The 12,726-nt window shown below is 40.9% G+C and overlaps 1 protein-coding gene across 2 annotated transcripts in view; it reads right to left on the bottom strand.

Annotated features, from left to right (window-relative positions):
- Nucleotides 1-380: 380 nt before the first annotated feature.
- The window catches only part of LOC135795764 (netrin receptor UNC5B), a 102,144-nt gene continuing 89,798 nt past the window's right edge, over nt 381-12,726 (bottom strand). For both annotated transcript variants that reach the window (XM_065307547.1, XM_065307548.1), the window contains 3 exons: nt 5,202-5,345; nt 2,855-3,115; nt 381-2,790 (listed from right to left, as the gene is read on the bottom strand). In XM_065307547.1, coding sequence (XP_065163619.1) covers nt 1,331-2,790; nt 2,855-3,115; nt 5,202-5,345 — 1,865 coding nt within the window. In that variant the 3' untranslated portion in view covers nt 381-1,330. The remainder of the gene's footprint in view (nt 2,791-2,854; nt 3,116-5,201; nt 5,346-12,726) is intronic.

Raw genomic sequence — 12,726 nt, 5'->3', positions numbered from 1 at the left:
ACAAAGCAATGCCCACTGCGTGCATCGCGTAATAAGCAAACATGCGCGCGTACGCATAGCACGCGTACACGTGACATCCAGCAATTACAGCACACTATATCCTCCAAGGACATGCAGATCGAAACTTTTTATACACAAACAACAACAACACCGTTATTTACAATGCGTTAAAAATTTCCAACTAATTTCTTAACTAGCTTGAAAAGTTTAGAAAATCAGATTTGAGATTTCATTTGGACTGTTCAGATTTTCACCCGGTTTTTTCCGAAACAATGGTGCTATTGGAAAACTATCAGAATATTTTTCATCGCGTTGCAATTCTTTATAAATTGGCGTTTTTCGTTTTGCTCTAGGTTAAAAAATAATTTTTAAGCCATAAATTTATAAAAAAAAATCGATATATTTCGCTATTTACAGTATTTGTTCTTCCTGTTTCCTCATCAATTTCATTAAATATACTTCTAAAATACATCAGTTTGCCGTTAAACGTATAGGTAAGTAGTAGATTTTTTGCCGTCACAATGAATGCGTTACAATATCGCTAATATTCTCAATTTGATGGTTGTCATCATGAATGAAAGAATAAAACAAAATAATAACTAGTCCTACATTACATACTAATATAATTATATAGTAATAATTATACATATCATTTTTCATTCATTATACATAGTCGTTTCATTTTGTACAAAATTGTTTTCGGTTTTTGTGTTTGCGATGCATTGTGTACTTTGCATGCGTTACAATCATTTCTTTCCTCAATGCTAAAACGCCTAAAAAACTACTTTTGATTTAATAAAATTACGTTTGTCTTCAATTGGTACAAAATACCTATGGTTATGAGATTCTTACGTTTTAAATGTTTCATTGGCTAGTGTTTCACTTCTTTTTATACATTATTATTGTTTATATTTCTGTTCTATTGAAGAAAGTCGCAAATTTTGTTTCACTGCTGTTTTGCAATTTTAACAAGTGACAAATATATCTCAATTGTTAATAATAATAGGTTAAATTTCAAATTGCACAAGATTTTTTCCTTTCGATTCATTTTCATTGCAAATGTTCTTTTAAATTTCGATTCGTAATCATATAAAGGCAAAAACGATCGTGTTTCGAAATTATGTACAACACGATAAAATAGTCAAAAGATAAGTAGAAAAGAACGTCCTTATAAAATATATAAAAATTACTCAATCACACGTTAAAAACAACGATTTGATCAAAACGTGTTGACCAAAACTGTTCCCAGAAAACTCCACGATTGTTTCTGTCTGTGCAGAACAATCTAGCAGTAAATGATAAATATTTTGGCAGTGCTAAGGAAATTGGCTTATAACCAGTTCGGTCCAAGAGTTTTCTCCAGAATTCCCGCCGCATCGGAGCGATCCATGTCTCTTAAGATGCGAATCAGGTCCGTGAGCGCGTTGTTCTGCCGATTGCGTGCTTCCCACAGATCTAGAATGCAATCCGTTGGCGAAGACTTCGTTCCGAAGTAGATAAAGCCTCTGTCGACGCACAGCGCCTTTGCTAACATCCGCCAGTCGTTGCCGCGCTTCTGGGGCGTGTCCAAACACGAACAGAGCTGTCTCCTCAACGACTTGCTCATGCGGAAGTTGAAATCGTCCGAGGTGGCGACATTGCCTCGCTCGGTCACAATCAAATTCTTAGGAATCTTTTCGCTCTTTACACTCTTTGCAGGGGAGTTAACATAGTCTTCTTGGCTTAATGGTTTATAGCTTTTTGGCGAGTCGCTCGAACGCGATGTTTCACTGTGCAGCATTACTTTGGGCAAACTCTCATTGTAAGTCTTTGCAGAGTTCGTCCTCATCGAAGACGAAGCGTCATCATCGCGACACGTAATGTCAAAGAATTGATGATTATCGAAGCCGTTTTGGTTCACGCGTAGCTTAAAGTTAAGCAGGCGATTGATATCGAGCGATTCCAGAGTGAAAAGACAGTGTAAGCTGTTGCTGCTCGACTGCCAGAGCTCTTGGAAAGTGATTTCCTGATAGGCCGTGCTCGGTTTCGACTTCCACCCCTCGCTAACACTCTCCATATGCAAGCAAAGCGGCTGTCCACCATCTTGAAAGTTGATCGGTCGGGGTTGATCGATGAGGAAACCTCCAAGGCGTTTCTCCTGCCCGAAAACTGTCTCCATTGCGCTTTCGAGGTCCTCAAGCACATAAACGCGGATGCTATAATCACCAGATGATTGAAAGCATAGCTTCGGTGCGAAAAGTGCCAGCTTCAGTTTCTTCACAGCATTGCCGTTGGTAGATTTACCAACCATGACGTATCGTGCCAAACTGTCAACCATGAGATAAGCAGCGTCTTTGTCAATCTGGCAGAAAACACTACTGTTAACGGTTTCCTGACCGAGGGTAACAGCGGTTTGCCAATGTGAGTTACTACAATCGCTTTGAAGAATGCTAATCGTCCAATTGTTCTGAATCAATTCGGCGCAGTGTGGAACCTTGAGAATGATAGTCTTCTTTAAAGTGACGTTTGGACCACAGGAGATAACCGGCGTGAGTTGTGTATGATCAGCGGAAAGTTTCGGTCTAAAGCAGTCTTCATTCAGAATCGAGAGGAATAATTCTTGTGAGCGTGGACCAGCGACGGTATGTTCAGGGACGATAAGGCTCACTGAACATTCTCTCAGGTGAAGAGATCCTCCATTACTTGAGATGTTGGCTTTCGCGTAGTTTTCTCCAGTTGTTGGAGTAATGGCGTATGCGGCCGGAAATGGCTGAGCTGAAGGATCAGTTGCTACCTCATACGTAGAATCAGCTAAAAATGGTTACAAAATTATGTTGAAAATAAGTTAAACTTGCATAAATATAAATAAACATACAATTATTGGTAAAACCACTGAGTTGACTCCTTTTTCCACTTGAAGATTCCAGAGTAGAGTTGGTAGTCGGTGAGATTTGAATATCAGAAGCCGAAGCAAGATGAGGTACATCGTAGTGATGCTCGGATGCCGAACGGGTCACAGATGTAGCAGGTGTGGTATATGGATATTCATAACATGGTAATCCTCCGGTTTGAGTCAGGTCCGGTTGCAAGTTAAGCGACTTCTTATCCTGCTCCTGATAATATTCCGGATGATAAACTAAAAAGAAACACATCAATATAATTAAGTTTAATCCCTCTGCATAAAATCAATAGAAAATGCGAAAAAATTGCACGTCATTCTTGAATCTACTCCTAGTTGCTCATATTTTCGCCGTCTGGCAAGGACGTCAACAAGGCGGGTATCTTTCGATCAAATGAATATTAATCGCTTCGAAAGACGGGCGTCGAACGCCAAACCTCCACAGCAAGGAGAGGAAAAAAACATCGATCCATTTCCTAAGTTTCCAACAGCCGCGCCACGCCACGCTGACACAGGGTTGGTTATGCATTTAAATGTTTTCTCTTAATTGCGCGCCACGCGGAGTGATGAATGAATTTCGAGCTAAAAAAAATCCAGAACCTACTCCACGCACAAAGAACGCCCGGCATGCCTTGAAACACACGAAAACGGAACCAAAAACGGCCGACGTTTAGAGGGCAAAATTCGATTCATCATCTGCTTCCACGCTGCCGTTGTAATGCGCCAATTTATCCACGTTCAAATGATGCTGCCTAAATGATCATCTCCAGCGATGTTGAAAGCAATGCTAAAAATAGTTAAATAGAGCAGCGGTGCGTAGGCAAAGAGCGACATTACCCGAAATTGAGTGGCACGCGGTGGAAATCTAAAATCGAGTCAGAACCAAACTGAGTGCTGGAGGAACACATTAAAATAGCTTCGACGCGGCGTACTTAATGCACGAAACGGAAAAATACCGTAAAAGTCGCATCTAAAACGGCCGTAAAACGAGGAGATGGACGACTGCGCCCAGAACGATGTTTATTCCTTGAGATATCTCATAGAATAAACAACGCAACAAGTATCAAGAACGACTTTAAAAACAAAGCGAAATCATACAAGGAAACGTCTTGAGCAGGCTCGCGGGTGTGTCGATTTGTTTCAAAACAAACAAAAGCGAAAATTCCGAATCACAACGTATCGAAACGTGAGCCATATTCTCGGTTGTTTTGAGATTCGTAAGAACAACAAACCCGAGGCGATGGAATTGGCTTTAATTTAAGAAAAACCCAATTTGTATCTGACATTGGAAAAACACGCGACTTGAGTTTCACTTCACTGGCAGCCATCAAACGCAAGAAAAACAAAAACAAACGTTATGAAGGATAATAAAAGTCGAAACTGATATTAATGTCACTAGAAATGTCCAAACAGTCAAAAAGTAGTAGAAACTAGTTTGAAACCGCTGGAAATATTATAGTTATGAATGAAAAGTGAATTATACCCGTGTAATGCAAATGCGTCACGCATGATTTACGCAAGTGGAAGTTGTAAACCCGAATAATTGGCCTGAATATTTCGAAATAGGATAACGTCTATCGGCCCTCACAAGAATTAAACGTTGTGCGTTTCACCGTCTTCGAAATCTTCGCGTTTCACATGTGCACTTCATTTAAATTCGAAAACGTCGGCATCCCGGGACCATAAAATCGTTAACGTTGCGTTAATTGGCGCGTCGTTTATCCATCATAATTTTTAATTAGTCCCACGACGCCACGCGTGTGTTTTAAAAAAACTCTTCGATAATCACCGTCGCACGAAGATGGGAAAACATTCCCGAACGAGTTCCGAGCGTGCGTTATGAGCGCGTTCATAATTTCGTGATCTAATCGCCGAGAATTTAGGGTATTATTTTAATGAGACAGGGCGTTATTATTATTAGCGTGGGTTTATTTTATGTCTTCTCCTGCGTTCTCACCCGCTGCTGGCGTTTGGCATGTTGACGCGTGCGACGCACAAAAATGCCACTTTATTACCCGTGACAGCTGTTTTACTCGCGAGCCGCATAAGTTACGTGCAACGTATTTAAATGCACTCGCCGCGAAAGCTTCGAAAAGCGTTCGAACGCGCTTCGGGTAGGTCTATGTAGTAGTTGTATTCACAGGCGGACGTAGTTGTAGGTTCGTGCTTAGTTCATGAATTTTATATTGCACACACCGGAACGCAACATCTGCCGTCTAATTTATTACTCGCGCCGGTGAAAAACGGCAGGCGGGCGAGCCAATTAGGTTGTAAACAATATTAATCGCATGCAAATCTTAACATAACCTCAATTGATACCTACCATTGGATCCAGTGCTGTAATCCGATTGATTTCCTTTCCTTCTATAGAATCTCACCAATCCATAAGATGCCAAAGCTGCGAAGAAGATGACGCAAAATATGATGATGTAGAAATAGATGTCCGATTGAGTATTTGAAAGATTTTCTGTAACAAAATGAATCGATTGAGGTTGATATTCGTTTGTACACAGTGTAATTCGCATTAATAGAGCAATTAATATTGATATTCACTTTGCCGGGCACAATGGCAGCGTATTTACGCAGGCAAACATTGGCTCATCCCTTTCGGGCATGTGGAAGCATGTAATCGCGTACCTAACCTCAACCAAAGCGAACAGATGAACTGTATCAACAAACGCGCGCGCCAAGGAAAGTCCATTATTTCAGCGGACGGCCGCATTCTCTTCGTCTAATTAAATATTAAAGACGGACAAACGACGCACATCTGCACCCTTCGACCACCACCCTATATATAGAGCCGGGGAGGAGAAGGAAATGTTTGGATGGCGAATGGGACCGAATGGGTTCATTGATGTCGGCGTAGTGTGGTGCAGATGTAGATGGTTGTTTTGATGTGAGATGTGCGAATGCGGCTGAAAGAGATGAAGTGAAGGGAGATTGAGGTTAGATGTAGATGGATGTGGGTAGTGGGCACTGGACGTCGATGGACGCGTCCACTTTCGAGGTTACGGACTCCTCCTCGACGGTCCCACTGACCTAATAGCTTATTACATAATGCATTTACCCTGTTTGGATGGCCGGCTATATCCGGCGGCGAGCGCAATTTACACCCTTATTAAGGAAGAGCAGGCCCAGCAAACCGGGCGGCTGCTTTCGACGCCTTTCATCAGGCCAACAACAACTTGATCTATATTCCTGACACATCGTCCTCGACCTGACATTCCAACGAAATATTGATAAACAAAAAATACTGCAGTGTTAAACCGGAAGTAATAAAGCTTTGGATTTGGATTAACATTGAATATTTGTAAAGTGTATTAGTAAATAACAAACGTATCGAATTAGCGAGTGGTTTCCATGTTGAATTTCGAATTGAAGGCTTGACCAAAGCCAAAAGCAAATAACCGATAGCCAAACAGCTGAAAACGCTTTGATATCATAGTTGCGTATGTTTGCAGCAACTGTGTGCGGTGTAATGTGATTCAAAGCGATGCAAACTCCGAAACTCCGAAGACCCAAACTCCCAAAATTCCAAATTAAACATTAATAAATCGGATTTATCCGTCTTGGGCGATTCCTTTGAGAATACAAGTTCATTCTTCAAAGAGTGAAACATATCCGTGTAGTCAAAGCAAATATTTCTGATCAATACGCGCGTGTGTATCCGAAATATTTGTATTTGAATACGCGATCAAAATGTAAGAAAAATGTGTTGCTTTTTGATGCAGTCGTCGTGTCGCGGCACGTGCTATCGTTTTTCCGATTTCCTGATTTTCCGCCTCGCGCCAATGTCGATATCAATGGCGCTATGCGAAATAAAACGTCGTGCAAAGCAAGAATTTCGCCGACGCGCGCCTCTGTGTTCTCGGTGGAAATTTTCGATTCCCGACCCGGCTGGATGCTCGATTCCGCTTGATTTCCTCTCTTCCACGCCTCGCGCGCGCCGCGCAATAAGCAGCATCGCGTTTCATTTGATTTTATTTCATCTCCGGGCGCGCACGCTCGCCAAAGGGCTTCCAGCGCGTCCTCCCAACTTCTTACTAACACATTTCGCACGTCTTTTATTCCTCTTTTATTATTACGTCGAAAGCTCATGATTCTCATGAATCTCTCGACTTTGTATCGAAAAACTTCAATTCGCAGCCTCTTCATGTAATTAGTTTTTTCGTCAGCGCAAAACATCAACATTTTCTTCACTCCAGCGCTGGATATTCGGCGTTTTTGACTAAAACAGACGTCGCGAGTTAAAAGCTTAGCTGGGATCGCATTTCATTTGACTAATGGACCGGAATAGTTCGCGCTCGTCCTCTGAAATCAAACGCGAAACGGCGCCCCTTTACGAAGCAAAATACATAAAAATCAACAGCGCAGGAGAGAAGAGCGAAGCAAAGCAAAAAAACACACGCTGGAAGCTGCCGTTCGGTACGTAAATGAGCGCCCACTTAATTGATAACATCTGGAATTTTATTCGACGGCCGCGCGCGACAAAAAAATCGCGTCGCCGTCGCGCAGTTTAAGCGAAACATGAAATTTCACTTAGTCGCAAAGTGCTAATAAAATCCGGGGATAATAAAGACACAGGCGCGCTGCTGATGCTTTAGCACGACTATACAATAATTTGTACACAACTTGTACATTTACACGACAAAATCTAACAAATTAACACCGCGCGCATGAATGATGAGTCAATTTTCATGGGAAACAAAAATGTTCGATTCGGACATTAAATTTTGAAATTCCTGCCGCAGGATATCATCGGGATATGTTCATTACGTGACTGAACCCTTCTTACCCTTCGTCCTGCTTAAACTCAACGCTCGCCGGCGTTTGTTTTATGGCCGGTTACATTGCTTGAATATTTAATCATCTTTGCATGTGTTCCAACTTAATAGAAAGGAAATCGAAATGATATCACTATAAATTCAGGCCTTTAATGTCGCCATTACACCTCAATGATAGCCGAATCGAAAATTTTACTTCGAAATTGATTCATCAATTTCAGCGATTTGCAAACTCAACACGTACACCGCCAGGATATTATAGAATTATCACTAAAGTTAATATATAGGTTATGTTAATATTTCATAACCTAAAAAATAAAACCGGAGTGGAAAATAATTATGCCGCATTAGAATAATTAAAAAATAGTTAGCAGTGTTAAAATATCATGTAAGCACATTAGCGTTTTTCATTTTTCATTTTTTTCCAGTTTATTTATGATCTTTATGATGCGTACGGGCTTTATGAAAGTAAATATTTCCCTTGATGAAGCGCAGGTAAACATGGCGCTGACTGAAATGACATGAAATGAAATGGAAACGGAGTAGCTGGGAATGGAACGAAAATGAAAATGAGTTTTCGCTTTTTATGCGCGCCGAGCACGAGGGTAAACAAGCGCTTAATGGCGGCCGGCATAGTAAAACTATACGCGTTGACCGCAGGTGAAACCCGTTCGGACAGAGCTATAAAAACGACTAATTTATTCCCTAGGTGCGACCAGACGTCCCGACGTTTTCATATTTTCCCGCGCCGCGCTCCGTCAGTTTATCACTGACAGGAGGCTCGTATAAATCGCAATCTGTGTTTATTACGCACAATCATGACACAATCACAACTACCACACAACAACCATCAAAACACACAAATGTACAAGCCGTTAAAAAATTTTCAACCAAAAATTTAGTTTTTCGTTTTAGATTAATAAATAAATCTCCGAATGGATGAATGAAGTGATAAATGTGGCTTGAACTCGATACGAGTAAACTGCGAGGTGAATTGGTGAAGTGAACCAAACGAAATGTGCAGCAGTCAAATCGGCAGTGCTTCTTTCATTTCGTTTCGCTGTGGTTTTCCATTTTTCGTAAAAGGTTCATTCATGCCGGCAGCAGAAATGCACATTCATTCTCGTTCGCATTCAGTGCGATGAATGCCACGTGTATCTCTGGTAGTCTGCTAGTTTCGACTCCATCTTTCAATCTTTCTTTCAGCAAAACTTTCAACACAAGAGTTTTTCTGAGTTTCAGAAAGTCAGGAATGTTTTTCATTTAGAGTTAGAATTTCTGTCAACTTTTAGTAAAAGAAGGCAAAGAATCCTCAAACTTAACCTCAAATTATAATTTTAGTCTTTATTTGAGTGATGTTCATTTTGCGAGAGTAGAAATTGATCCTTTAGTTCTTTAGGAGCTGCTATTTGGCATTTGCGTACAATTCCTTTAGAATGAGGATCCTTTAGAAATCCGTCCATGCGCTTGAAATTGCAGAAATTGGTCTTTTGCATTCGGCTGGCGGATTGTGGAATGCAATGTCGAGCTTCGAGGCATTCAGTATACTTGTATCAAGTTTCGTGGTTTCGATTCAATCTCTTTTGATTTCATCCGTATCCTTCGAGCGAGGATAACTAATACATCTCATTTTCTTCAATTCGGAAATCAGCAGTCCAAAAAGCTTTACGCTTCGCAGATGGTAAAAAGACTTCTAGGGTTGATATATTGACATTTGACACGTGTCACTTTCTTGATGAAACCTTTTAATTTTTATCCTCACCACAACATCATAATTAATATGAAAAGCACTCGTGGAGACGAGTGTAAACATTCGATCCGCCCCCCGAAAGTGTCATTACTTTCACGTCAGACTTATACGCTGCTGGTTGACGCGGGTTGCGGATTAATTAAAATCGGGCGTTCTAATTGCCGAACGAAGTCGGTTCCGGTTCGACGGACTTGTTTACAACCGTCGCGCGCCCCGCAAATTGGCGGGCGAAAAGATTGCGCCACCATTCAGCCACCCTTAAAGCACCCTTTACGTCCTCCGCATCCCCAAAGGCACATGTGAACACCACACCAAGTCTCGATTTGCGTTACGGCCACGCGCACGCAGCGGCGATAAATCGTCGGGAGGCGGCAATAGCGTCGCACGTTCGTCCCGGAAAGTGCGTGTGCGCCGGAATTTGATACACGTTGATATACGTCCTCCTGCGTCCTGGTGCACGGCCGAAATCGAAAGATAAACCATATCGACGTGCACGTGACATGCACGGCGTCGCACATGGCACAGATTCCACATCCACCATCCACCCCCAGATGTGTTCCTGTTATTGCTGCTTGCAAATTGCGCGAGCGCGTCGAAACGGGTGTCATTAGAAAACGCGCCGTGCGGGAAGGACGCAATCACGAAATCGGTTAGCAATTAGCACCCCTGCATTCCTCTGCAATCCGCCCCTGCACGTAGTCGTATGTGACGCGCATGAAAATTGCCCATTCTCGAAATTGAATCACTTTCGAACACGTTTTTAACCCTTTTACTTTCTCCGCCATGCATAGAAATTAAATATCGTAGTGCATGACGCCATTTTTAATTTTTTAATTTTGCAAATGGTGTAATAACACTAAAAATAAAATTAATCCTTTCGGAAATGTCTGGTCGCCATCTTGTCATTATCGTTCGTTTTTTTCTTAAGTTAACATAATGTGATTACAAGGTAAGAAAAAAGGTGCGCTTATTGACAGGATTATTGGTTTATCCTGCCGGTAATGAGACGTTAACTCGCACTTCGCTTATTGAACAATTCCGGAAAGTACCGGAAGCGATTGCCAAAAAATAAAGACAAAACAAGAAACAGAAGAAACAGATTAGGCCTGAGTGGTACCATCTGGCAGGATATATTTTCCGCATTATCCAGGAAATGACGTCCGGTCCTCCAAAAAATAATCCTCATCAATTTTCCCCGAAAAGACAACGTTCACGATTAATCAGTCAAGACCGAAATTGGTAATCGTCTTAATTATGCACAACAGCAGAGTTAAAGAAGGCTTTGAAGTTGACTTAAGCCAAAGAGACACTTTTAGTTCTTCGTCGAGCTGCTTACAAAGCGTTTAATTATCCTTTTAAGCTTCGATCTCATTTTAATATTAAAAAAGGAGAAAGGTTAACAACACCTTTGATGCATTCAAATTTAATTTCATCCAATTTTCTGATTAATTCCATGGGGTGAAATTTAATTGCAGAAATTTACAAAATTCCTGCTTGTATCAACCGAGGAGAATGATTAGCATTGAAGGAAATTAATCTTAATTCCGTTCGAACGGAATTAGCAACGGAAATCTAATAAAACGCGTGTAATTCTAATTTTATCCGGGAAACTGTTTTGGTTCTCAGTTTGCAGCTAGTTGCAGCAGGAGAATAAGAACAAGAAGAATTTGAAGGAGCCGTTTGGCGCGCTTCACTTATTAGTCTAATTTCCTTCGAGGCGGCAAAATCCGCGGGGTCTGAATCGGAATTCCCGAGATCCGCAACTGGTACTATCCGGGAGATATCCGCTAATTGGCTTCAGCTTTGCCGGCGCACAAAGTGAAACTCGCACAGTCCTAAAGCAAACTCATTTGTCTTGACAAGGTTAACACTAACTAGCACTTTTTATACATTCAACCAATTTTAACTCCACTTACATACACCATGTTTCTACATTCAAAAATTTAAACACCCTGTATGCCCAAGTCTAATCGAAACTACAAAGACGAATTTTTTGTCGAAATATTTTTTCTTTCGCAACTGATAGAAGATGATTCAAGCGCAGTCCCAGCAGACAGGACAATGGAAACTGCCATTGTCATCCGGGAGGAAGCGAGGGTGTCCTGGATGGATTCCTGTCCGAGTCCAAAGTCGATCGGCTTCTTGCGCACAATGCCCACATAGCTAGACTTTATTCTTTATTAGTCGGAGAGTACTTTCACTGGTCTCACCCTCGTTGCGAGTGCCCCAGCCAGACAAGACGGTTACATCCCTTCATTATCCCTTAAAACGCACGCACTAATTGCCACAAGAATTGCATCCATCTGATTCTGACGGAGAGCAAGCCGCAACAATTACGGAAAGCCGCAGGAATGCACTCATTAGTAATAATTGCGCCTAAAAATCAAAGAAGACAAAATACGACTTTATCTTTGTAGTTTTTAGTAAAAATGTAGTTAATTTTAACTTTTTTGGTCAAATAAATGAGAAAACGCTAATAATGCACTTTAGCGCCATCTAGGATTCAATTATGCAACTATAACTATGATTAAATCTCTATATCAATTTTCATCCCTTATTTAACACCCTTTTAGGCATAATTTTCTATATTTTAAAAGTTATTCTCCTATTCTGATCAAAGATAAATGCAAATAATCATAAATCATCAAAATCTGTCCAGCCATTCTTGAGTTATAAGTGTTTTAACAAACACGACTGTGTTTTAATATATGTACTCGTAGACATACCCCTGACAACAATAATTTTTCTCTCCGTTACAGCTTCAGCTTGAAAAATATAAATTTATGCGCCGAATGAAAATATTGTGACCGGATAAATAATTCCGATGTATATGACATGTTGCCAGAGTCGCGAGCGGCGCACACGTGAACGCGTCGTAAATTCGCCTGTCACATAAACTTATAAGCCGCGTGTGTACGAGCCGGATAATTGTGGATTTACTACCGGTTGCTATTCACAATTTAAACGCCCACAACTTTCAAGAACATGTAATTTCATTGAAAAAAAAACCAACTACATTTTTAATTACCCAAGAACTACCCACTCCTAGATGGCGTCACAATCAACTAATTTAAATGTACTTAAACTTAAATCTACGCTAATTAATGCACGATATTGTGTAAATGCTAATTAATTAAATTAATTCAGTGCGTGTCAGGGATACACCTCTTCAATGTTTTAACCTGTCAATAATGCTATACGCACCTAGACCCAATACATCCATCTTTAGTGTGAGGTTATGTTTGAAGTCGAATTAATGAGCTGTGCGTTGTGTGTTGTGTTGTATGTTTAGCATTTAGCATTTAATTAAACAA

This window comes from Atheta coriaria, unplaced genomic scaffold (genome assembly GCF_025399875.1).
Source record: "Atheta coriaria isolate IRGN ID8LTWV9N9 unplaced genomic scaffold, Caltech_Dcor_3.1 hic_scaffold_7_pilon, whole genome shotgun sequence".
NCBI classification, from domain to species: Eukaryota; Metazoa; Arthropoda; class Insecta; order Coleoptera; family Staphylinidae; genus Dalotia; species Dalotia coriaria.
Note: the sequence above shows the minus strand (reverse complement) of the source record. Positions and strands in the feature narration are given on the sequence as shown.